General features: G+C 41.3%; 1 protein-coding gene across 1 annotated transcript in view; it reads left to right on the top strand.

Annotated features, from left to right (window-relative positions):
- The first annotated feature begins 6,190 nt into the window (after positions 1–6,190).
- The window catches only part of cskl (c-src tyrosine kinase-like), a 23,018-nt gene continuing 1,708 nt past the window's right edge, over positions 6,191–27,500 (top strand). The window contains exons 1-13 of the mRNA XM_084124188.1: positions 6,191–6,400; positions 11,062–11,128; positions 11,211–11,324; positions 12,938–13,050; positions 15,729–15,948; positions 19,436–19,529; positions 19,825–19,890; positions 20,194–20,293; positions 20,677–20,767; positions 21,583–21,656; positions 21,933–22,128; positions 22,246–22,332; positions 27,192–27,500. The exon at positions 27,192–27,500 is cut by the window's right edge and continues 1,708 nt beyond it. Coding sequence (XP_083980314.1) covers positions 11,114–11,128; positions 11,211–11,324; positions 12,938–13,050; positions 15,729–15,948; positions 19,436–19,529; positions 19,825–19,890; positions 20,194–20,293; positions 20,677–20,767; positions 21,583–21,656; positions 21,933–22,128; positions 22,246–22,332; positions 27,192–27,374 — 1,353 coding nt within the window. The 5' untranslated portion in view covers positions 6,191–6,400; positions 11,062–11,113 and the 3' untranslated portion in view covers positions 27,375–27,500. The remainder of the gene's footprint in view (positions 6,401–11,061; positions 11,129–11,210; positions 11,325–12,937; positions 13,051–15,728; positions 15,949–19,435; positions 19,530–19,824; positions 19,891–20,193; positions 20,294–20,676; positions 20,768–21,582; positions 21,657–21,932; positions 22,129–22,245; positions 22,333–27,191) is intronic.

Below are 27,500 nucleotides of genomic sequence, written 5' to 3'. Positions count from 1 at the left end.
GTAAGCGTGTGTGTGTGAGCGTGAGTGTGTGTGAGAGTGTGTGAGTGTGAGCGTGTGTGTGTGTGTGTGTGTGTGTGTGTGAGAGTGTGTGTGTGTGTGTGTGAGAGTGTGTGTGTTGGGTGATATATGACTGTGATAACCAGAGATGGGGGACTCGAGTCACATGACTTGACTCGAGTCAGACTCGAGTCGCAAATTTAAGGACTTGAGACTTGCTTGACTAAATTAAGAAAATGACTCGACTTGACTTTGACTTGAGATCCAATGACTCGAGACTTGACTTGACTTGAACTGTATGACTCGAGAATGACTTGATATACATTTTTATATAAATCATCGCAACATCAATTGATGAACAAAATGAAAGCAACGGAACCATTGACGCCAGTCATCAGATTCTGCGCGATTGCGTGACGCTGCACAAGCACAGGAAAAACATAACTTGCATCGCGGTGAGCGCGCGCTAAATACAAAAACATCTCCCAGCATCGTTTCTTTTTGGATATAAAAAACTAACATTGACCATATTCATACAAGAAGATTTGCTGTACGCATAAGGGATATCTGACAACCATCACAACCTCGAACAGTCGAACTTCATTCACCACGTCTAAAAGTAAGCTGTTTGTTATAGTTAATTTGACTATCGTTAAATCTAGAGATAATATTGGTCAAAACAGCATGCCTTTATACACAATTATGTTTTCAAATGTAGCTTAATGTTGTCAATATTCAAATGATATGATGGCATGTTTTGTATAACATTTGTCACATTTCTTTCAAATCATACTTTAAAGCCAAATATGTCGTTCTTTCCAATGACAAAAAACAACATAGAAAACTGATTAGTAGTGTTTTATGTTTCTCTTAAAGCAGGGTTAGATGTTATCAGGGGGTTGGGGGCAAAAAATGCCAGCAGAATTAATATGCACCCAAAATTCAAAATGTGGCGGAAAAATTGCCCTAGTATGAGTTATTTTCATAATTATAACATATGATATTAAAAAAATATTTCCAGATTATTGGCGCGACTGCAAATGTGTTAATGATTTTATAAAACAGTTCAGTAAACAAAGAGTGAATATTGTGATGTGACATTTTACACATAATATTACAAATATTCTCTGTTTTTGCTCTATTTCTCCAATGACAATAGTTCCAAACAAGCCACAGAAAGAGTTATGCGTATTTGTGATTCAGTGACCATAGTTGCTTAGTTCCAGAACGAATCTGCCGTTTTGAACAAATCAGTTGAATGAATGCGTCTATGACTCGTACATTAAGACGGTGATTTGGCGCCACCTATTGGCGGTTTTAACTTCATAATTAAAAATATATAACTTATATAAAGGGGATGCCAGTTTGAACGTCTTTTAAACTTTTAAACGTCTTCTGCAATGTTTGAGGCATATTTATTTTACATGCTTTCATGTTAGCCTAGTTTTTCAATTACATTGATTACTAATTTCAGTTACATTTACATTTTAGGCTATGTAGTTTGAAATTTTATTTATTTTTTATTTTTTAGATTTTTATTGTAGTAACCACTCAGCTGTATGTGGAAATGCATATTAAAAAAAATGTTGCAAATAAAACCATAGTCCACAACTTCTGTAACTTATTTTAATATATAAATTCAGTGAAATCATCAAACGTTTGTATGACTTGCCAGTGACTTGTGACCCAAGCTACGACTTGACTTGACTTGCTTGACATAAAGCAGTGACTTGACTTGACTTGCTTTTCACAAAATTGACTTGGACTTGCTTGAGACTCGAAGGTTAAGACTTGAGACTTGCACATGTGTGACTTACTCCCACCTCTGGTGATAACACTGAGCGTGTGGAGATACACACATCACTCTTCTCGCTGCTTTGGTGTTTAAAACAAGCGGCAACATTCTAATCTGAAAAATGAAGCCTACCCGGAAGTGCGAAAAACTGCAATACATCTTAAATCCGCTAGAGGCAGGTCCCAAAAGGGAGCAAATGTCCACAGACCCCATGTTAAAATGTCAGTTTTCACAGCATAAATTCATGTTTTTACAGGTTGGTCCCATGGACTTTTATTGTATTTTTGATAGCTTCCGAGTGCCTGACAACCATAAGGGCTGTGAATTTTTTTCTAACTCGTTAGTTTAGATCGTATTTAGATATAAAATGTATGACAATAAGGGCGTGGTTAACTTTGATTGACAGCTTGATTGACAGCTGACAAGGCAGCGCCACGGAGAATGACAACATAAGAAGCGCCATTTTTTAATACAGTTGACATATAATACTACTGTTGTTTCTGTATCATGAAATGTAGTTTTAAGAGTTTTTCAGGCGAGAATGTAGTTGTTTAAAGCTCAAATCTGTGGTTTATTTATAAAGATTTATGAAAATTTTATCCAGTTGTGAGATCCAGCGATGACCGGGCGCTCGGCGCTCATGTACCCCGCCTGGAGCAGCCTTTCCTCGGCTAGACGTTCTGGCGTTTGCCGCTGACTCTGGCGTCTCTGTAGTGGTTAAACATGAGAGATAATTCGTCTTGTCTATATCTAACGGGCGATCTTTGGTCTCGTGAATCTATAATTTGTTCCCTGGGCAATCGTTTTGGCTGAGGGGAAGTTTCATAACTTTATAAGCTATTTAACTTTACCGTTGTATGGTTAGACTAGAGCGCTGACTTTGTATGTTTGACTGAATTGTTTGCTTTATTTGTATATCTTCTTGTACCTTTTACTTATACTTTTATAATGGCTAATATTGATAAAAGTGAAATTTAACAAAAAGAGACTGGGTTGAGTTTTGTCATTTTAAATTTTAATACAACGAATATGATCTGTAATGTTGTTTACTGCAACATCTGTTGTTTAGTACAAATGCACATATTGCCTGGACCATATTAAAATGTTTAATATTTTTATATTATATTTAAAACGAAAAGAGGCAGGTTTGTGTTTTATATTTTGTTTTGTTTTTTATAAATAGGCTAATGTTGTGCAGTGAATATAATCAATACGCGTTGCCTGAACCACATTTGTGTGGCTATAATGTTTAAGATTTCTTTAAATGAAAACGAAAAGAGTTAGTATGGTGTTTTATAACATATTTCGTTGCCTTAAATATACACAGAGATAACCGGAGTAGCAGAGCGAGCTGAGTGACGCGCGCTGCGGCAGAAGGTGGGCGGGGTTTGGATTTCCCTAGATTTTCCAAGATGGCGCCGCCCATACCCCCCATAAACGGCTTCAAACCCGTTCTTCAGAAAGTCTATGGGTGACGTCACAGACGCTTTGTCCATATTTTTTACAGTCTATGGTTTAAAACTGTATCAGTGAATATAAAGCTCTGATTCTGTTCAGATTCATTCATACGTCACTGACATCAAACAAACTAAACTCCTGCTGTGTGTTTTAAAAAACATTTTGCTCATTTTTTACATTATAATAACAAGACTTTACTATAAGGGCCATTAGTAATGCATTAACTAACAATGCGCTACAAATCTGTAACAGTATTTATTAATCTTTGTTAGCATTTAATAAAAATACAACTATTCATTGTTAGTTCATGTCAGCTCAGGTCCATTAAATAATATATAATAAACTTTTAATTTCAATAATGCATTAGTAAATGTTGCACAGGAGATGAATAAAAGTTTGTTCACTGTTCATGTTAACAATGTTAATGAATTAAACTCTATTGTAAAGTGTTACCATTGTAATGTATAGTTTATGAGCTGATATGAACTAAGATACTTTATTTATGTTTATTTGTTTGTTTGATTGTTTATTTCACATGAACTAGTGAATGTGATTAAATAATGTGGGTTAGGGTCACAAAATTAATATAAATATTATATACAGTATATATAAAATATATTAAAAGCATTAAAGAGCTGAAAGTGACATTTCTATATGCGTTTGTGTCATATTTCACCTGAAATTATATATTATTTATGTGTAGTTTATTATGTGAAGAGTTGATGGATTGAGAAGTTCCTGACATGAATCTGTGATCTGTCAGTGGTGGAGTGTCTCCCTCTGCTGGCCGCACAAACACTAACAACACCAGCTTAAAACAGTGAGTGTTGATAAAATTTATGAACTTTGATCATTAAAAGGCCATATTCTGCTCAAAGTCTTGATGTTGTTTTTGTGCAGGTTTTCTGCTTGAATGTTGATTATTCTCCTCATATTCTCCATTGTTGCGGCTCCTCTCTTCCCAGTCTGTCAGTAACGCTCTGTTTACTTCCTGTCTCTATGAAGCCCCTCCTTCTGAAAAGCACACTGTGCTCTGATTGGTCGGCTGGAGCAGTGTGTTGTGATTGGTCAAGCGCTTCGAGTGTGTTTGGGAAATGTCCCGCCTCTTACCATAACCGCCAGTTTAACACACTACTAACTAACTCAACCAGGCCCCGCCCCTTTATTCTGCGCATTAATTATTTAAATGAGGAATATTGTGACGTGTTCGTTCCCGGAAGAAACTCAAGACTACAATGGAGGCGTTTCAGGAGTTCAGAAACACTGACACTGATATAGAGAAGAACTGGAGCTTTTTCATGATCAAACAGCAACATTACACACTGAAGAAAGATGAAGATGTGAAAAAAAAGTTTAATGAGCGCCGCAGCCGACTGGGCCAATCAGAACCGAGCGCCAGTCATAAGCGTACAATTTCATCAATAATTGTATATCTTTGTCTATTTAAATATATTTAAGTGTATGGAGTAATTCTGTTCTGCATTACTCTGAGAATAAAGACGCTCCAGTACTAGTTTTGTATTAAAGTTGTATTAAAAGTGAAACGCCACACAGAATCATTCATCATCACTTTGATTTGATTCTTATTGAACGACTCTTTTGATCTCTGGCTGTTTCTGATCTGGTTTATGGAGGTCTGTATTAACCTGATCTTCATTTTTGGTAACTTTAACTGGCGTGTTTGTATGTGATGAGTATGGAAGTCACATCAGAAAAAAAACATATAATTATGCGTAAAAAATCAAGTCACCTTTATTTATATAGTGCTTTTATATAATACAATAAGTCAATAAGTAAGTCGAAATTGACTTAAAAAGTCATAATTATGACATATTGTGACATAAAAGTCATTATGACAGAAAGGCATAATTTCGACTTTTATCTCATCATTGCAACTTTTTAATCTCATAATTATGGTTTAGTGTGTCCCAATTTCGACTTGTGAAATAATTATGGCTTTTTACACCAGAATTTCGACATTTTATGTCATAATTATGATGTAGTATGTCATAACCATACATCATTTATGTAATAAATTTACTTTTTACCTCAAAAGTACGAGTTTTTTCCTCATGTGGCGGGAAAGTGTTCGACTGTCGCTGCTGTTCTTTCTGTCACCAGCAGATGTCGCTAATCTCTCTAATCTCAATCCCTCACTCCATCACGTGGTCACAGGTATTGATTTCTATTCGGTTTTGAAGCGAATCTCTGACACGGAGCCTCGCGACGCCGCGGTGTGGTGTGGAGTTGTCGCGCATGCGCAGAGGCGGCTCTGGAAGCCCAAGAGTGTTTCAGGAGTCGAGCGATTCCACTTCAGCGCTGCTTCCGCGTTCGGTCATTATCACGTGATAAAATTAGCCTCTGATTGGTTGCATTTATCATTTTAGTGGGAATGCTTTTTAAGTGTTAAATATTTATAGTTCAGAATTACAACGATTTGAAATGTGTCTGTGTTATGAACTGGTGTTTTTACATTAAATTCAATAAAGTTTGGCCACAGTATTATTATATTATATACAGAATTTGTATATCTACTTTAGAAATTGTGGATAAATAAATACAGAAATACTATGAATATCAAATCAAATGTTTAATATTAACAGATTAAAGGAAGCGTAGAATACAAGTCAAGTACAAATAAATACAATTAATTTGCAGGTTCTTTACAAATCCTGCTCGTGTTCTTTTAATCAAAGGAAACAGGAAAAAAACAATAAAATACAAATAAAAAATATACGGGATAACTTGACACACTGATGAAAATGATAAAAGTTGTTTTTTTTATTTCTTGCGTCTTTTAAGGCCTCAATATAATGCTTAAGTTCTAAATATTTTAGTTTTAAATAATATAATGTTAGGTTTATTATTAGTCCATTTCTGTTTGTGTGTATATGTGCGCGGACCTGCGGCGCGTCTCATCCGTGACGTCATGCGTCACGCGTCGCGGGAGCTGCAGTGAATCGGAGTGGACGCGCTAGAATCTGGAGCGTCGCGTCGAAGCGCAGCGACATTTTTATTTCATTTCAGTTTCTCTTCATCAACAGGCTCGATACACACAGTCTGATCTCAAACACACTCACACACCAACTGATGCTCGGAACAACCCGGAGCCTGAGAGGAGCATCACGCGCTTCTGTGGGAGATTCTCCGGTGAGTGTGTTTGGTGTGTGTGTGTCCAGTGCGCGAGACGCTCGCATCTCTCATCAGATCATCAGATCTCATTGATTACTGATTATTGACCGCTTCTGTCAGCTGATCGGCTCGTGCACGCGCACAGGTGATGTTTCACACACACGCATTTCTGCGGTGATGATAATAACACACACATAAGCAGATGATCATCACAGGTGAGGGTGTGTATGAGTTCTGCAGGCGTGGTTCTCTATATCATAATTCATAATTAATCTGTGCATATTTGCATAACTCGTGCTGATGAAGCTCTGATGTTACTGTTGATATTCTGAGTTATCATAGACATATTATAAATCATGGCATTTCCATGCAATAAGGTGTTTTCATGAAACCATAATATGTAGTTCATGTCTATAAGATTGTAATATTGCTATTATAGAGCATAAAACAAAAACAATCTATACAGTTTTTATAAGCCATGATTTTTGCATTGCAAAAAAAGTTATTACACCTGATAGCATGTGTTGATTGGCTGTGTGTGTGTGTGTGTGAGAGAGAGAGAGAGAGTGTGTGTGTGTGTGTGTGAGAGAGAGAGAGTGTGTGTGTGTGTGTGTGTGTGTGTGAGAGAGTGTGTGTGTGTGTGTGTGTGTATCTGTCAGAGAGAGAGAGAGAGAGAGAGAGAGAGAGTGTGTGTGTGTGTGTGTGTGTGTGTGTGTGTGTGTGTGTGAAGAGCCAGACAGCAGCAGTGTGAGACCGTCTGTCATGTCTGACACCCGGCCCGAGGATTCTGGGATAGTGAGCTTATCTGTGTGTGTGAGTGTGTGTGTGTGTGTGAGAGAGAGAGAGAGAGAGTGTGTGTGTGTGTGTGTCTGGGAATGTTTGTGTATCTGTGAGTGTGTGTCGAGTAGAATAGCGTCATTGTGTCCTGATGCCCGGCATTATCTCCTTCTGCTCCACGCATGGTCAACCGTGCCACTCTAAAGAGACTCTTCAAACTAATTCACACATACATACACACTCTCTGTCTCACACAGACACACTCTCTCTCTCACACACACACACACACACACTTGTAGTTTAGTGTGATTGGTTCGTTTGTTCCGGTCCGCTTAGCGTTCACACTGGCACTTTAACACGCGCACACACACACGCACACACACACACACACACCCTGCAGTGATAGTTCACCTCAAGTGTTCATTCTTCTGTCTCAAACCGGTATTTTTCTTTTCAGTGGAGCACAAAAGATATTGTTATTAAAATGCCTTTGGTCCTCCGAAGAGAGAGAGAAGAGAGAAGAGAGAGAGAGAGAGAGAGAGAGAGAGAGAGAGAGAGAGAGAGAGAGAGAGAGAGAGAGAGAGAGAGAGAGAGAGAGAGAGAGAGATGTCAAACCGGTTTTGGAACATTTTCATTTTTTACTGAAAAACACCAGTAATTCAGATTATCACAGAAGTTCTGGGATAAAAGTTTATAGTTCAGATATAAACACTGATATCATCCGTCTAGTGATCAAAATAGAGCAAATCACTTTTTAAAAGTAATTTGATGCTTCAAATAAAGATTGTGTCTCATAAGTTGTTACACCAGTAGGTGGCGACAAGAGACGGTTAAAAATGATCTGTCATTGAATCAAAAACTCTGATTCATCAAGTGAAGTCTTCGAGTGAGTCATTGAATCATTCACTCAAACTAAATCTTTCTTTTAAATTAATTAAATGTTTTTTTTAAAACACACTGAGCAATTAACATTTTTCAGAAGCTCTAGTGAACGACATGCTATTCTGTTCAGAATCGCGGGAGAATCGAGATCCGTGTTTTGAACGAAGTGATCCAGTTGATCCAGAGCCGTGCAGCTCTACGATAAGCTTTCATCCGTTCGCTTGTTACAGTTCTTTGAAGGAAGTGGATTGGCATTTGAGTGGCAGACGGACTCTGTGAGTGAGCGAGTCGTGGATCTCTCAGGATTCTGCAGCTCGAGTCGGTTCTGTGTGATCGGATCCTCTTTCATCTGAGGGTCTGTCCTCCGTCTCCAGTGTCATGGGTTCATCTGAAACCTCTCGGGACCGATGGACGATACTCTCTCTGACCTTCTGCTGTTTTCAGCCTTGATAACCCAGTGTCTGTGTCGGATCTTTCTCTCTGTTCTGTTCCGAGTCTGTCGGTGTCTGGATGATCTTCGCACGGACTCTTGCAGTCGATCTGTTTCTGTCAGGCACTAGAGATTCAGGAAAAGGAGAAACGGGGTTAAAAAAGTTTCGGTTTCTTGAGTTTGTTGAATATGTTGAAGATGTATTCCTGTCTGGAGTGTTTGGGTCGGTTTCTTGAGTTTGTGTGTAAATCTGCCAATAGTTTTCTCAGATGGTGAAATGGTGAAATGCTGCTGAAAAACTACATTACCCATGATGCTGTGCAGAAAATCCCACCAATATGAGTCGAAACAAGCTCAAATCTCATTAGCTCCGCCTACTTCCATGAAGCCCTGCGAATGATGTAATCGAGTTGATCTCTCTGCTCTCGAAATACTTACATATTTAAATATATATATATATATATATATATATATGCATATTTTGCAATAAACCTAAAATACATTGTTCTTACATTTCTGTATTGACAACATTGAGAGATTGGTGGAGTAATGGATATGGTAATGTTAATGTATTTGGTCTTGGCAGAATAGATCTGCTATAGATATATATAATATATATATATGACCCTCCTCCTTCCCCAGCTCCACCTGTATAGATCTGCTACGGGGGTTAAATCATATGTTACATGAAAATATATGTATATTCAACATTTTTAAATGAGCAGTTTTATATTTCTCCATCGTTTTTAATTAGATTATCCTCCGTAATACTTCTTCACTATAGTCGTTAAGTTCACAGTCTTGTATCTTTGTCTTTTTGTCTGATTTTCAAATATATTGCTTCAAATCAAAGTGTGTAAAGTGGTTCTCCTCGTAGATGACTGGTGTGGTTCTCCTCGTAGATGACTGGTGTGGTTCTCCTGGTGTGGTTCTCCTCGTAGATGACTGGTGTGGTTCTCCTGGTGTGGTTCTCCTCGTAGATGACTGGTGTGGTTCTCCTGGTGTGGTTCTCCTCGTAGATGACTGGTGTGGTTCTCCTGGTGTGGTTCTCCTCGTAGATGACTGGTGTGGTTCTACTGGTGTGGTTCTCCTTGTAGATGACTGGTGTGGTTCTCCTCGTAGATGACTGGTGTGGTTCTCCTTGTAGATGACTGGTGTGGTTCTACTGGTGTGGTTCTCCTTGTAGATGACTGGTGTGGTTCTCCTCGTAGATGACTGGTGTGGTTCTCCTGGTGTGGTTCTCCTCGTAGATGACTGGTGTGGTTCTCCTGGTGTGGTTCTCCTCGTAGATGACTGGTGTGGTTCTCCTCGTAGATGACTGGTGTGGTTCTCCTGGTGTGGTTCTCCTCGTAGATGACTGGTGTGGTTCTCCTCGTAGATGACTGGTGTGGTTCTCCTTGTAGATGACTGGTGTGGTTCTACTGGTGTGGTTCTCCTTGTAGATGACTGGTGTGGTTCTCCTCGTAGATGACTGGTGTGGTTCTCCTGGTGTGGTTCTCCTCGTAGATGACTGGTGTGGTTCTCCTGGTGTGGTTCTCCTGGTGTGGTTCTCCTCGTAGATGACTGGTGTGGTTCTCCTGGTGTGGTTCTCCTCGTAGATGACTGGTGTGGTTCTACTGGTGTGGTTCTCCTTGTAGATGACTGGTGTGGTTCTCCTCGTAGATGACTGGTGTGGTTCTCCTGGTAGATGACTGGTGTGGTTCTCCTGGTGTGGTTCTCCTCGTAGATGACTGGTGTGGTTCTCCTGGTGTGGTTCTCCTTGTAGATGACTGGTGTGGTTCTCCTCGTAGATGACTGGTGTGGTTCTCCTGGTGTGGTTCTCCTCGTAGATGACTGGTGTGGTTCTCCTTGTAGATGACTGGTGTGGTTCTCCTGGTGTGGTTCTCCTCGTAGATGACTGGTGTGGTTCTCCTTGTAGATGACTGGTGTGGTTCTCCTGGTGTGGTTCTCCTCGTAGATGACTGGTGTGTTCATGGACTTCCAGAAGCACTGATGGACAGGCAGTGCTGAGCTCTAGTTCTTAAAGTGTAGATCTTTAATTATTCAGCGCTCCGAGTGTCTGGAGTTCAGCTGCATTATTCATATCCTCTGAAAACATGAAAACTGCACAACTAGTGCTGAGAGAATGATCATGTATCACACTTTAGGATGAATGTTTTTAAAGGGATAGTTCACCCAAAAATGAAAATTAGCCCATGATTTACTCACAAAACTTTCAGCCAAACACAATCTGAGTTATATTAAACAATATCACGGTGGACAGATGCACTTTTTTGGGGCTTCAAAATCTCGTCGGCCCCCCCCCCCCATTCACTGCCATTATAAAGCTGGGAAGAGCCAGGACATAAAACTCTGATTGTGTTCATCTGAAAGAAGAATGTCATATACACTAGGATGACTTGAGGGAGAGTAAATCATGGGCTAACTCTCATTTTTGGGTGAACTATCCCTTTAACAGATTTACAGATTTTGTTTAGTTGTTTGATGATGCTGAACTCACTCAAACACTCACTCACACTCACACGCACACACACACTCACACACACACACACACACACTCAGACTGATTGTGTGTGTTTTGTCTCCTCAGCTCTGATGGTTGAGGTCGGTGTGTGACGCTCAGAGTCACAGCTTCAATCAGCATGTCTGCTCTACAGGTACACACACACACACACACACACACACACACTCTCTGCATGAGAGGAAGTTTAACAGAAGTTTTGTGTGTTCCTCTCGCAGGGAGCGTGGCCGTCCGGCACCGAGTGTGTGGCCAAGTATAATTTCCAGGGCAGCACCGATCAGGACCTTCCCTTCAGCAAAGGAGACCTGCTGACCATCATCAGCGTAACCAAGGTAACGGCCAATCAGGCGTAACCAAGGTAACGGCCAATCAGGCGTAACCAAGGTAACGACCAATCAGGTGTAACCAGGGTAACGGCCACTCAGGCATAACCAAGGTAACGACCAATCAGGCGTAACCAGGGTAACGGCCAATCAGGCGTAACCAACCTAACGGCCAATCAGGCGTAACCAGGGTAACGGCCAATCAGGCGTAACCAAGGTAACGGCCAATCAGGCGTAACCAACCTAACGGCCAATCAGGCGTAACAAAAGGTAACGGCCAATCAGGCGTAACCAAGGTAACGACCAATCAGGCGTAACCAGGGTAACGGCCGATCAGGCATAACCAACCTAACGGCCAATCAGGCGTATCCAGGGTAACGGCCAATCAGGCGTAACCAAGGTAACGGCCAATCAGGTGTAACCAAGGTAACGGCCAATCAGGCGTAACCAAGGTAACGGCCAATCAGGCGTAACCAAGGTAACGGCCAATCAGGGTAACCAAGGTAACGGCCAATCAGGCGTAACCAACCTAACGGCCAATCAGGCGTAACCAGGGTAACGGCCAATCAGGTGTAACCAAGGTAACGGCCAATCAGGAGGCAGACCATTATGTCATGCGCACTGTAGCGTCTCACACTCTTCAGTCTCCAAACATCACGAGCGACACATCAGAGTTATGTGATATCATTTATCAGAGATTTCAGTAATTTTTAAGTCCATTTTTAAAAAGTCTTCTCCTGTGAATCAAATGTCAAACTGAAAGAGCTTCTATTCGCCGTTTTTCTTTTTTATTGTTGTAAGAAATATATTTAACTCTTTCCCTGCCAGTGTTTTTGAAAAACTCGTCCGTCACCACCAGCATTTCTGATCATTTTCACACAACTTTCAAGGCCTTTGTATGAATATCTGAACATGCAATATATCAGAAGAATGAACAGAGCCTCTGCTTATAAACAAGAAACCTGTTTATACATTAGTGCTGGGCAACGATTAATCACATCCGAAATAAAAGTTTGTGTTTACATAATATGTGTGTGTGTGTGTGCTGTGTATAATTATTTTGTATATATAAATACACTCTCACATGCATGTATATATTTAAGAATGTATTTTTATTATATATATATATATATATATATATATATATATATATATATATATATATATAATTTAAATTATGTACTTTAATATATACAGTATATACATGCAAATTTTTCTTAAATATGTTGAAATGGATGTTGGAAAATGTGTTTTCTGTTCACCAAATGCTTTTTAATCTGCGCTATTGCTTCAGTGCAAATGAACAAGCGCTCCGTTATTAGTTGCGTAGTGACGTGTGTGTTCGAGTGAGCAGATATGAGCAGATTCTGTGCAATACGCTGTATTAATATATCATGACTCATGAGTATTTGGGCTAAATCTGTGCAGATTTGGAAAGTGAGTAAACATTATAAGAAACGCCACATTGGCTCGTGATTTTTACACACATTTGGCGAGTGTTCATTTCAAACCCGGATAAATATATATATATATAAATCAAAACAACAAATCTTCAGTTATAATGTGATGTCATGCTCATGATCTTCATTGACTGTTTTTGATGAACTGCTTTATTAACGAAGGACCCAAACTGGTACAAGGCGAAGAACAGCGTCGGTCGAGAGGGAGCGATTCCTGCCAACTACGTCCAGAAGAGAGAAGGAGTGAAGTCTGGAGGAAAGCTCAGCATGATGCCGTGAGTTCATGACCTCTGAGGTCCAGTCTCAGTGTCGGATCACATCGCGACACATACATTTTATATCGTGTGTGTGTTTCACACAGACCTTGTTACCCAGAATCCTCAGCGTTCGCAGATTCCATTCAAACACAGCGTTGTTCTTTTATAACTTGATTTGATTTGAACAGTCATCGTGCTGTGAGACTGAACTAATTCACAAGATTCTGCATCACTGTCTTCATGTGACACCGCAGCCTCCAATCAGTGACCTCTGACCCCTGACCTCGGCAGGAAAACACAACCTTTCTTGAAAGGAGTCGTTCACTTCAGAGTTTAAATCTCCTGATAGTTTACTCTCCTCTCGTCCTCCAAGATGTTCATGTGTTTCTTTCTTCAGTGGAAAAGAAATGAAGGTTTCTGAGGAAAACACTCCAGGATGTTTCTCCATATAGTGTCTTCAATGGGGTCCAACGGGTCGAAGGTCCAGATGTGAGTTTCAGTGCAGCTTCAAAGTCTCGACACGATCCAGCCGAGGAATAAGAGTCTCATCTAGACAAACCAGCCGACATTTTATAAAGAAATAAACATTTATATACTTTTATCCACAGATGCTGGTCTTGCACTCGCTGTGATGAGACACACATTCAGAAATGTAGAGTAGAGTGAAAAACTCAATCTCATTTCCTCCTCCAACTTCAGAATCGTCCGACATCGTTGTTTTACCTTTTATTTATTTGTTTCTTTGTAAATGGTGTTTGACTCAGTCTTTGCAGGTTCTCTTAGTAAACACTGGGTCTGTTCTTCCCCCTACGTCACGCTTGACCTTTCACCCTGATTATGTAATGTGTGTCTCATCACAGCTAGAGCAAGACCAGCATCTGTGGATAAAGTATATAAATGTTTATTTCTTTATAAAATGTCCACTGGTTTGTCTAGATGAGACTCTTATTCCTCGGCTGGATCGTGTCGAGACTTTGAAGCTGCACTGAAACTCACATCTGGACCTTCGACCCGTTGGACCCCATTGAAGACACTATATGGAGAAACATCCTGGAGTGTTTTCCTCAGAAACCTTCATTTCTTTTCCACTGAAGAAAGAAAGACATGAACATCTTGGAGGACGTGAGGAGAGTAAACTATCAGGAGATTTAAACTCTGAAGTGAACGACTCCTCATTGATGGTCGTGTTGTGATTGACAGTTCCCTGTTCTTCATGTGATTTAGTGCTAGAGTCTGAAGTTCTGCTGAATGTCACTCAGTTTCTCAGTAAATCCCTCAAATGCAGAAGTGAAACACAGCGATGATGCGGCGGAAGAGCTGTGATGTCATCAGAGATCAGTGAACTCACACCAACACACAGAAATAACATGTTTGGTCATTCGTGGCTCATGACTGCCAGTAGGTGGCGCTGATATTAATACGGCCAATGACACGCATATGAAGCATCTCTGAGGAACAGTCAGCTCCAGATATCATTTCTGATATTTTTCACTAGTGTGATCAGGACACTATAGTTCATTTATGTGAGTGAGGAGAGCAAAATAAAGTAAACTGTGACATATTATACCAGAAACTCTTTCAGTGACTACCAGTGACATTTATACAAATCTGGGACCAAAAATGATTCGGACACTTTGAGCTGATCATGTTTTGCTGAAGTGTGTTTTCTTTAATTGCTAATGCTCTTTTTACACACAGACTGAACACAATGAAGCATTGCTTGGTGATTGGTTGAGCTAAACTGGTATTATCTAATTGTGTAGTTAAATTTAACAGCTGACAGATATTCAACATAATTCATGTGTGAGACAGTCTAACAGAAGGACGGACAAAACCAGTCAAATATCAGCTGAGTTCATAACTCTGAGTTCTGCTCATATTTTATCACCATTTTCTAAACTATAGCGAATAAACTGATGATGTGAGAAATGTTGGTGTCTGAATAATGTTGGTTTGACTGTAAATGAACTTTAGATTAACCAGTGATGATATAATGGATATATATGAGTATATGTCTTCACTAGTTCATGTCAGGGTTATTCATGTCAAAATGTCATGATGGTCTATATCAGGGGTGCCCAATCCTGCTCCTGCCGATCGACTGTCCAGTTCATCTCCAACCCTAATCAAACACACCTGAAGCAACCAATTAAGGTCTTCCGGTTCACTTGAAAATGAAAGGCAGGTGTGTTTGATTAGGGTTGGAGATGAACTGTGCAGGACAGTCGATCGGCAGGAGCAGGATTGGGCACCTCTGGTCTATATACTGTCAGTAAATATCAGAGACGGCGGAGACTGATCACAGATCTGACAGAAACACATTTAAGCGTTCTTACAGGAAATATGAACTCTGACTCTTTCTGGACTCCAGGAATGATAAGTGTGTGTGTCTGTTGTGTGTGTGTGTTGGTCAGGTGGTTTCACAGGAAGAGTGTGTCTGATCTCTGATCTGGTGTGTGTGTGTGTGTGTGTGTGTCTGATCTCTGATCTGGTGTGCGTGTGTGTGTCTGATCTCTGATCCAGTGTGTGTGTGTGTGTGTGTGTCTGATCTCTGATCCGGTGTGTGTGTGTGTCTGATCTCTGATCCGGTATGTGTGTGTGTGTCTGATCTCTGATCTGGTGTGTGTGTCTGATCTCTGATCCTGTGTGTGTGTGTGTGTGTGTCCTCTGATCCGGTGTGTGTGTGTGTGTGTCAGGTGGTTTCACGGGAAGATCTCGCGGGAGCAGGCGGAGCGGCTGCTGTATCCGCCGGAGACGGGATTGTTCCTGGTGCGCGAGAGCACAAACTACCCCGGCGACTACACACTGTGTGTGAGCTGCGACGCGAAGGTGGAGCATTACCGCATCATCTATCACAGCGGCAGACTGAGCATCGACGAGGAGGAGTACTTCGACAACCTCATGCAGCTGGTGGAGGTGTGTGAGTGAGTGTGTGTGTGTGTGTGTGTGTGTGTGTGTGTGTGTGTGAGAGAGTGTGTGAGAGAGTGTGTGTGAGAGTGAGTGAGAGTGAGTGTGTGTGTGAGAGTGTCTCTGTGTGAGTGAGTGTGTGAGAGAGTGAGTCCTCTGAGTGAGTGTGTGTGTGAGTGAGTGAGTGTGTGAGTGAGTGAGTGTGTGTGAGAGAGTGTGTGAGAGAGTGTGTGTGTGTGAGTGTGTGTGAGTGTGTGTGAGTGTGTGTGAGAGTGTGTGTGTGAGAGTGTGTGTGTGAGAGTGTGTGTGTGAGAGTGTGAGAGTGTGTGTGAGAGTGTGTGTGAGAGTGTGTGTGAGAGTGTGTGTGTGAGAGTGTGTGTGTGAGAGTGTGTGTGTGAGAGTGTGTGTGTGAGAGTGTGTGTGTGAGTGTGTGTGTGTGAGAGTGTGTGTGTGAGAGTGTGTGAGAGTGTGTGAGAGAGTGTCTCTGTGTGAGAGAGTGAGTGTGAGTGTGAGTGAGTGTGAGTGAGAGTGTGAGAGTGTGTCTCTGAGTGAGTGTGAGTGAGTGAGTGTGAGTGAGTGAGTGAGTGTGTGTGAGTGAGTGTGTGTGAGTGAGTGTGTGTGTGAGAGTGAGAGTGTGTGAGAGTGTGTGAGAGTGTGTGAGAGTGTGTGAGAGTGTGTGAGAGTGTGTGAGAGAGTGTCTCTGTGTGAGAGAGTGAGTGTGAGTGAGAGAGTGTCTGTGTGAGTGAGTGAGTGTGTGAGAGTGTGTCTCTGAGTGAGTGTGAGTGAGTGAGTGTGAGTGAGTGTGAGAGAGTGTCTCTGTGTGAGTGAGTGTGTGAGAGAGTGTCTCTGTGTGAGTGAGAGTGAGTGAGTGTGAGTGAGTGAGTGTGTGAGAGTGAGTGAGTGTGTGAGAGAGTGTCTCTGTGTGAGTGAGTGTGTGAGAGAGAGTGAGTGAGTGTGTGAGAGAGTGTCTCTGTGTGAGTGAGTGTGTGAGAGAGTGTCTCTGTGTGAGTGAGTGTGTGAGAGAGTGTGTGAGAGTGAGGTTTTCTCAAACCCGGTACTTGATGCGCGTGCAGTTGCGTCCTCTTCATAAAAGCGCTGAGACATGGCGACCGGCGGTGCTGCTGCTGATGTGGTGCTGATGTTTTTGCGCGTGCAGATACGTTATTTCAAATGGCGCGCGGCGCGCTCGTTTTTCCATGCGCGCCTATGTTCATGGATGCATAGCAACAACAGACGCCACGGGAGAACAAGCGCTTGTGGGAAGGAGAAAGCGGTGCGAACTGCGCTCTCCATGATGACGAGGAAGTATTAGCAAAGAATTAATTGATTTCTAGCCCTTGCATTAGCTTTACTACTATATATAGCCTATTTATATATAGAGGAGAGGAACTATATAGATATATTTATGGAGATGAGAAATAAAAAGCCGTCATTAATATCAGTGCGTCAGAAAAGCAGTTCTAGTCTTATTCTTGGCTGGATAACTCCTAGCAGGTTTAAAAAGCCCTTTTAAAATTAAATATGAATACAGTTTTGGATTAAATAAAAGTATAGTCAAGTCAAATAAAACATATTTTATCTACTGTATAGTTTGGTAATGCTACAATAAGATACCATTCATTAACATCACTTAATGCGTTATCTAACATAACACATTGAGTGAACAATATATTTTTACAACATTAATTAATGTTTGTGAATGTTATTTAATACAAACACTTGATTGGTCATGTTTGTTCACTTCATTCATTGTGCATTAAATAATGTTAACAGAAATAATGTTAACTTTTGATTTTAAAAATGTATTTTTAAATTAACCCCTAAAGGAGAATAATTGCGACAGTATATAACTATTGTTTATTGTTAGGTCATTTTATCTAATGTTATCTAACAAATGGAATCTTATTGTAAAGTGTTTTTAATACTACAGTTTCCATCTTTGTAACTGTGATATACACTTTAATATAATTATGTAAATTTAATCTAAATTAAGCTTTGGTACCGAAATTGGTACCGAGAACCGTGGATTTTCACTGGTATCGGTACCGAATACTGAAATTTTGGTACCGTGACAACACTACAGAATACCCTAGCAACCACCTAGCAACAGTATAGCAAACACCCAGAACACTCTAGCAACCGCCTAGCAACATCATAGCAACCACCCAGAATACGCAAGTGTTTCAGTGTGTGTCAGTGTTTCAGTGTGTTTCGTCCCATACGGCCTCCCATACGTGTGTGTGTGTGTGTGTGTGTGTGTGTGTGTGTGTGTGTGTGTGTGTGTGTGTGTGTGTGTGCGCACATTTTTGGAATTCCTCACATTCTCTTTTTTCTCATTCTTTTGTCATTTTCTCTTGACGGAGTGTCATATCATAACAAGCTGCTTATCAGTCAAGGTCACACACATCTTGTGAAACTGCTGTAAACGTGAGTGTGTGTCTGTGAGTGTGTGTAATGTGTGTGTGTGTGCCTGTGAGTGTGTGTAATGTGTGTGTTGTCGTTTGCTGGTGAATGTGATTATTCTGCCCTCTAGTGGTAAACCTCAAACGATCTTCATCTAGAGTTTGATTCTGATGTTCAGATGAATCTCTTTTACTAAAGCTGGTTTAAATAAAGTCAAGAAAATAAAAGAAATAAACAAAATAAGAAAAAATAAATAAAATATATTTTAATCATAAACAAAAGTGAGATTTTGCTTTTCAACAAATAACAAAGGAGCAAGCGTTAAACAAAATGAGAAAAAATACAGGAAATATATTTTAAAATTAAAGTCAAAAATAAACTTTTTGAAAATTTAGATTTTTGCTTTTTTTAATGAATAACAGGAGTAAAAACAAAAAAATAAGAAATATAAGGAAAACAATTTGAAAAATCAAAACCAAAACAGAATTTTTTTTTGTAACTTTTTTATTTTGCTTATATATATTTATATATATATTTAGTTATATATTTATATAAAATAAAAAACATAATAAAGGTGGAAAATAAAATAAATGTAAAAAATAAGCTAAATTAAAAAGAAAATAATAATACATAAATTTAAAATGTGTGTATATATAGGTGTGTGTGTATATATATTGGTGCTAACACAAAAATGAGAAAAAACATTGAAAAATCCTAAAACAAAGATGAAAAACTGCGTATTAGTCAGTGTGATGCAGTGCTAACCAATGGGAGTGGAGACAGTGGAGATCATGTGACCCGTCTGAGAGAGGACTGTGATTCGTTCGTCTTATTCCCGAGATGATGCTGTTCTCCGGGTTCAGTCACTCTCTCCTCCTTTTTACCGGAAACATCCCGACAACACAAGTTCTGGGAGCTTCAGGGGTCCGTCAGTGTGAGCGGCCCGTGAGGTGTGTGTGACCTCTCCCAGCATGCACTTCTCCCTCGGGCTGCTGTCCGTCACTCTTCCTCTCCGTCCTCCTTGTTTTCCGCCCACAGTCTCGGGTTCCTCTCTCATGTTCACTGTGTGTGTGTGTGTGTGTGTGTGTTTCAGCACTACACCAAAGACGCTGATGGTCTCTGCACACGCCTCATCAAACCCAAGCTGATGGAGGGGACGGTGGCGGCGCAGGACGAGTTCTCCAGAAGTGAGTCTCAACTAAATATGATTCCAGTGTTCATATTCTAATATGATGATCTGATGTTGTTCTGCTTCATATTTCTGTGGAAACTGTGACATATTTCATTTCTCAGGATTCTTGATGAATAATAGAAAGATCAAAAGAACAGCACAAATCTTTTGTAACTTTATAAATGATCAATCTAATGCGTCCTTGATCAATAAAAATATTAATTTCTGTGGTAATGCATGAGTTTCCAGCTCTCGTCTGAACGTGTGTGTGTGTGTGTGTGTGTGTGTGTGTGTGTGTGTGTTCTCCACAGGCGGATGGGCTCTGAACCGGAGAGATCTCACACTCATCAAGCCCATCGGTAAAGGAGAGTTCGGAGGTACGCTGGTGTGTGTGTGTGTGTGTGTGTGTGTGTGAGTGAGTGATGATGCATGTGTGTGATACGAGCTGTTGTGTGTGTGTGTGTGTGTGTGTGTGTGTGTGATGATGCATTGTGTGATACGAGCTGTTGTGTGTGTGTGTGTGTGTGTGTGTGATGATGCATGTGTGTGATACGAGCTGTTGTGTGTGTGTGTGTGTGTGTGTGTGTGTGATGATGCATTGTGTGATACGAGCTGTTGTGTGTGTGTGTGTGTGTGATGATGCATGTGTGTGATACGAGCTGTTGTGTGTGTGTGTTCAGATGTGTTGCTGGGAGATTACAGAGGGTCGAAGGTCGCGGTGAAGTGCATCAAACACGACGCCACAGCGCAGGCGTTCCTCGCCGAAGCCTCAGTCATGACGTGAGAATCTTCACTTCAGCATCTCACTGTATAATCCTGTGACCAGTGCTCTGTTTGCTCTTCCTCTGGTGTGTCGTATATCGAGTGAAACGCTTCTGGAAAAAGAACAGATGTGGGCGGGGCTTGATTGAGTCTGTAGGGAATTGATTGGATGGTTGTGGTTTGCTATTGGCTGATCTCATGTGAGTGACAGGTTAAAGCCCCGCCCTCGTCATCAGAGAAGAGATGCTGCAAGAGGAACTGATTCTGATTCAACATTATTAACACAATAATGATGATGTGCACCCATAAATCATTTATGATAAACACTGCAATAAGAACAAGAGCAATTTTGATTTCATGGTGACTTTAAATCTGTGTGCGCGTGTGCGTGTGTGTTGCAGTCAGCTGAGACACACTAACCTGGTGCAGTTGTTGGGAGTGATCGTGGAGGAGAGAGGCAGTTTGTTCATCGTGACGGAGTTCATGGCGAAGGTCAGTTTCTCTCGCTTCAGTCATGATGTGAAACACAGACACTAATATCTGGAGTTGGAGAATCTGTCCGGGCTGATCTGAGGCTTCATTCATCCTGGAGTCAGAAAAAGCTTCTTTAAAAAAAAAAAAAATTAACGGTTTATTGAACATTTAGACAAAATCTACATTAAATAAATAAGTTTTGCATATGTGTTTGAGTATCATGTTTGATGCATCAGGCTTTTAAGGCTCATATATTGAGAATATGAAGGAAAAATCAGCTCAAACTGAGCAAAAATATGCAATTTGGTTCACATGCTGATATTTATATGGGCAAAAAGTGATAATTCTGATGCTTGTGATGTAAATCAGTGAGATCTGTATAACAGGACAGCAGATACCTGCATAAATGCATATAAATATCAATATCTGCCAATAATGTCTTAATGAGATGATATTTAAATGCTTAGTTTTATGATCAAAGCTCTGTAGTTTTAAAACATATGCAATACAATGATGATTGACAGATGAACAATTAAACCTTCCTCAAAAGCCTGATGATCATATTTGATATTTTCTAATAAATGATGTCTGGATAATCAAATAAACCTCAGTTCAGCTGAAATATTACCAGCAATATCAAAGTTATTCTTATGTTTACTTGATAAAACCAGTGCAGATTTAAAGACACGTGACGCTGGAGCTGAAGGACGTCTGTACAGTCACTCTTTCACTGGAGTAAACAGAGTAAACTCTCAGTCAGAGACAGAAGGACTGGAGGAGATTGACAGGTTGATCAGATCATGTGATCGTGTGTGTGTGTGTGTGTGTGACAGGGCAGTCTGGTGGATTACCTGCGCTCTCGGGGGCGAACGGTCCTGGGCGGCGAGTGTTTGCTCAAGTTCTCCCTGTGAGTAAACCTCTCTTTATTAAAGCAGCCGGTCCATTTTCACTACTTCGAAACCGTGCTTAGAATAAAAAGACCATTATCGTTTGTTGGTGTGGACGCGAATATAGTTATCGTTATAGTTGTGGAATACTTGATTCTGATTGGTCAATCGCTCCATCCAGCAGGATATTATTCCCAGATAACAACAGAACACAGAAGCACAGGCTCATCCGGGTCACTGAAGTCATCAGCGTTATATGCTCGCTAGGAACGGTTTTCTTTGTGTGTGTGTTTCAGTAACGTGTGTGAAGCCATGGAGTATCTGGAGGCCAATAACTTAGTGCACAGAGATCTGGCGGCTCGCAACGTCCTGGTGTCCGACGACAACATCGCTAAAGTCAGCGACTTCGGTCTGACCAAAGAGGCCTCGTCCACTCAGGACACGGCTAAACTACCCGTCAAGTGGACCTCGCCCGAGGCCCTGCGCGAGAAGGTGTGTGTGTGTGTGTGTGAGTGTGAGTCTGAGTGTGTGTGTGTGTGAGAGTGTCTGTGAGAGTATGAGTGTGTCTTGATCTTTCCATTCCTGAATTCCATTCTCTTTTCTCTGCAGAGGTTTTCTACCAAATCTGACGTGTGGAGTTTCGGCGTTCTGCTGTGGGAGATTTACTCGTTCGGGCGCGTGCCGTACCCCAAAATCGTAAGTTTCATTGGCTGTGTTTCTCTGCGAATATAACTTATGCACAAAACTGGAATATTATCACATAAAACACTTGAGAATAAAACAGCGTTTCCCTTCCATGTGTTCAAGAGAACATAATCATCACTTCCTGGTGTAAAATATCAGAAATAACGTGTAAGTTGCTGTAATGTGTGTGTTTCCCTCTATCATAAACGAGTGTGTGTCGAGCGTCAGACGAACACAGTAAACACTGTCACTCTGGCGTTCGGATGCTGGTGTTCAGGAACACACTCGTGTGTGTGAGACGCTTCTGGAGGGAGTTAAACACTTCGACTCCGGCGTTTCAGAAACACCAAACCAACATTAGAGACGCTGCGACGCCATTGGTCCGCTGGTTACTCCAGTTATCCAATCACAGGGATTTAATTGATAAATGTGTTTGTGTGGGAAAGAATTGTTGTTGTTATATGATTGTTTTCATGAGAATTCAGTGTGTGTCCAGCAGATGGCAGTGTGTGTGTGTGTGTGTCTATCGTGCTGTTCAGCGTGTGTCCAGCAGCTGTGTGTGTGTGTGTGTGTGTGTGTGTGTGCCTCTGTCTTAGATTGGTTTTCATCATATCTCACAAATAGGAGTTTTTCGGTGGAGATTGGAGTATTTTCCTCAAGCTCAGTTCCCGTCACTTGTGGGGTTCCCCAGGGCTCTATTCTGGGTCCAACCTTATTTACTCTTTATTTACTCCCTCTGCGTCTTATTTTTGAGTCCCATAAAGTTTCATATCACACTTATGCCGATGATACTCAGCTGTATTTTCCTCTAAAATCAGGCACTGACTCAGTGTCCTCTTCGCTAGCTTGTTTAGAGGATATTAAAGGAACACTCCGACTTTTTGGGACTTTAGCTTATTCACAGTATCCCCCAGAGTTAGATAAGTCCATACATACCTTTTTCATTTCTGTGCGTTCTGTAAGTGTTATTTGACGCACCCACCGCTAGCCTAGCTTAGCACAAAGACTGGATGTAAATGGATAATGGTAGCATACTAATCCCAATAAGTGACAAAATAATGCAAACATTTTCCTATTTACATGTTGTGATCTGTATAGTCACAGCGTGTACAAATAACAAGGCTATATGAGACAGAGACCATTTTTAATCGTATAAATACTGGGAACTATATTCTCACTAGGCGTAGGAGCACAGCTAACGTTACTTGGGCGGAGTGGCTACTTGGGCGGAGTGATTAGCGCAGCACACGAGACGCCCTGTTGATGGTTCCGTAAACAAAACAAACGTGACTAACTAGCTAGACGTGACTCGTGATCATGGCTGACTTTGAGGTATTGTCAGAGGAATTTTACTGTGTATCAAACCAAGATCCAGAACCATATAGTTTTGAGCCAGAATACACAGACGAGGAGTTACAAACTTTGGAAGCTGTAAGACAAGATGCCGAACAGATTGATGTCGAAGGGAGAATCAGAACGAACACGGACTGGTGGTGTAAATGTGGAACATTCCAACCTATGCCGACAGAAACCGAGTGCCTTTGTTGTAATGAATGGGACCGGGTATTGCCATCAATGTCAAGGCTTGATGACAATCAAAATATTTGCGTCACTACCACGGAAGATTTCTCTGCCCTAATACACCCGGCAGTTGTAGTTTTTTCCCCCCATTGTGACAAGATCAACTGGAAGAAACGCCCCATGCCGAGTGAACCTAATGGTCAGCTGTCCACCAAGTAAGTGATTTTGTTATAATGATCATTCATAGTTCAATGAAATTGTAGTATAGCCATTGCATATAGTGTGGTCATGACAACACAATAATAACAATAAAGGGGATACACGGAGCCCCTATTCATGTAATAGTGTCACTACTAAGGTTACATTACATTAGCATGGCACTGTTAGAGTATGGCTAATGTTAGTCATCTCAAAACATAACGGAACACTTACCGCAGCAACAGGTGATCCAATTTTTCCTGTCTTTATTATCGATGGGATGGCTGTATCCTTTAGCACACGTTTCATGGTCCGTGTGGCAACTTGCATTTTTACAAAATAGTCGTCTATAGTAAAATGTTCAGAGCAAACGAAATACTTTGTGATGCTGTTTACAGGTGTGTTTGGATCTATACCCAGAACAAGTAGCCATCGATTCATCAGGTCAGCGTTTTTGGTTGGAATTCTATGAAACATCATAGTATTACCTGGTCTCCCCTGTTTATTGTCGCAGCTCTTTACAATACAGCGAACACCCATGATTGTAAACTATAAATTTACTATCTAGTAACTGCTGACTCTATTATTCCAACTCTGAGCGAACTCTCTGCTCCTCACCACAGGGCGTCTCGTGTGCTGCGCTAATCACTCCGCCCAAGTAGCTGTGCTCCTACGCCTAGTGAGAATATAGTTCCCAGTATAAATACGATTAAAAATGGTCTCTGTCTCATATAGCCTTGTTATTTGTACACGCTGTGACTATACAGATCACAACATGTAAATAGGAAAATGTTTGCATTATTTTGTCACTTATTGGGATTAGTATGCTACCATTATCCATTTACATCCAGTCTTTGTGCTAAGCTAGGCTAGCGGTGGGTGCGTCAAATAACACTTACAGAACGCACAGAAATGAAAAAGGTATGTATGGACTTATCTAACTCTGGGGGATACTGTGAATAAGCTAAAGTCCCAAAAAGTCGGAGTGTTCCTTTAAGACTGGGATGGACAACAATTTCCTTCAACTAAATCAGAAAAAGTCTGAAGTCATGTTGTTTGGCCCTTCAGACCTTTTAAATAATGTAAGTCACACCCTGGGCCTCCTTCAAGATAACATTCATGATAAAGTAAAAAATCTGGGAGTTACCCTTGATCCAGAGTTAAAATTTGACAAATAAATCAACTCTTTTGTTAGAGCCAGTTTTCTGGAGCTTACGGGACTTCGCAAGCTCAACAATTATCTGAGTTTTCGCGATTTGGAGACTTTCATCCATGCATTCATCTCAGCCAGGCTGGACTATTGCAAACAGTAGAGTACAGTAGAGGTAGAGTACAGTAGAGGTAGAGTACAGTAGAGGTAGAGTACAGTAGAGGTAGAGTACAGTAGAGGTAGAGTACAGTAGAGGTAGAGTACAGTAGAGGTAGAGTACAGTAGAGGTAGAGTACAGTAGAGGTAGAGTACAGTAGAGGTAGAGTACAGTAGAGGTAGAGTACAGTAGAGGTAGAGTACAGTAGAGGTAGAGTACAGTAGAGGTAGAGTACAGTAGAGGTAGAGTATATATGTAGAGTAGAGTACAGTACATGTAGAGTAGAGTACAGTACATGTAGAGTAGAGTACAGTACATGTAGAGTAGAGTACAGTACATGTAGAGTAGAGTACAGTACATGTAGAGTAGAGTACAGTAGAGGTATTGTACAGTAGAGGTATTGTACAGTAGAGTACAGTAGATGTAGAGTACAGTATTGTACAGTAGAGCTATAGTACAGTATTGTACAGTAGAGGCAGCGTACAGTAGAGGCAGCGTACAGTAGAGGCAGCGTACAGTAGAGGCAGCGTACAGTAGAGGCAGAGTACAGTAGAGGCAGAGTACAGTAGAGGCAGAGTACAGTCGAGGCAGAGTACAGGCAGAGTACAGGCAGAGTACAGGCAGAGTACAGGCAGAGTACAGGCAGAGTAGAGGCAGAGTACAGTAGAGGCAGAGTACAGTAGAGGCAGAGTACAGTAGAGGCAGAGTACAGTAGAGGCAGAGGCAGAGTACGGTAGAGGCAGAGTACGGTAGAGGCAGAGTACGGTAGAGGCAGAGTACGGTAGAGGCAGAGTACGGTAGAGGCAGAGTACGGTAGAGGCAGAGTACGGTAGAGTACAGTAGAGGTAGAGTACAGTATTGTACAGTAGGGGACAGTATATGTAGAGTACAGTAGAGGTATTGTACAGTAGAGTACAGTAGATGTAGAGTACAGTATTGTACAGTAGAGCTATAGTACAGTATTGTACAGTAGAGGCAGAGTACAGTATTGTACAGTAGAGGCAGAGTACAGTATTGTACAGTAGAGGCAGAGTACAGTAGAGGCAGTAGGGGACAGTAGATGTAGAGTACAGTAGAGGTATTGTACAGTAGAGTACAGTAGATGTAGAGTACCGTAGAATTAGAGTACAGTATTGTACAGTAGAGGTAGCGTACAGTAGCGGTAGAGTACGGCAGAGTACAGTAGAGGCAGAGTACAGTATTGTACAGTAGAGGTATTGTACGGTAGAGGTAGAGTACAGTAGAGGTATTGTACAGTAGAGTACAGTAGATGTAGAGTACAGTAGATGTAGAGTACAGTAGAATTAGAGTACAGTATTGTACAGTAGAGCTATAGTACAGTATTGTACAGTAGAGGTAGCGTACAGTAGCGGTAGAGTACGGCAGAGTACAGTAGAGGCAGAGTACAGTATTGTACAGTAGAGGTAGAGTCCGGTATGGTAGAGTACGGTAGAGGTAGAGTACGGTAGAGGTAGAGTACAGTAGAGTGTCTGTTGTGCAGCATGCTCACCCCCCCTCCCCCCCTTCCCGTGGGGGGTGTCGACACAAGACACGTAAAGTGATGCCTTGGCGGACAGTATACAAATGGCTGAGGGCGAAAATATGCTAATATGGGACAGTCCGTCAGCAGTAGTGGGCAGAGCATGAGCATTATGACATCATATTGAAAATCCAAACGACTTGATCATTTTTCAAAATGATCTTCATTGTGTGTGGTTGTGTCCACACACTGCTAACATGCATTAATATGCAAACCCCATGTAAAAGTGAATTGTGCATCCGATGACCCCTTTAAAGTGCTATATAAATAAAGGTGACCTTGACCCCTGACCCCTGTGTCCGCAGCCGCTGAAGGAGGTGGTGCCGCGGGTGGAGAAGGGCTATAAGATGGAGGCTCCCGACAGATGTCCTGCTGCGGTGTACGAGCTGATGAAGCAGAGCTGGAGTCTGGATCCTGCGAGACGGCCCTCGTTCCTCATGATGAGGGAGAAGCTCCAGCGCATCAGAGCCGAGGAGCTGCACCTGTGACACACACACACACACACACACACACACACCTGCTGCTGTGCCACACACTCTACTGCTGAGGACTGAGACTGTTGAGCTGACGCACTCTTGTGATCAGTGACGTGAGAGGAGGAACACACGGAGGAG

The sequence above is a fragment of the Abramis brama genome (assembly GCF_963993115.1).
Source record: "Abramis brama genome assembly, chromosome: 9".
NCBI lineage: Eukaryota > Metazoa > Chordata > Actinopteri > Cypriniformes > Leuciscidae > Abramis > Abramis brama.
This window is presented reverse-complemented; position numbering and strand designations above follow the sequence as displayed.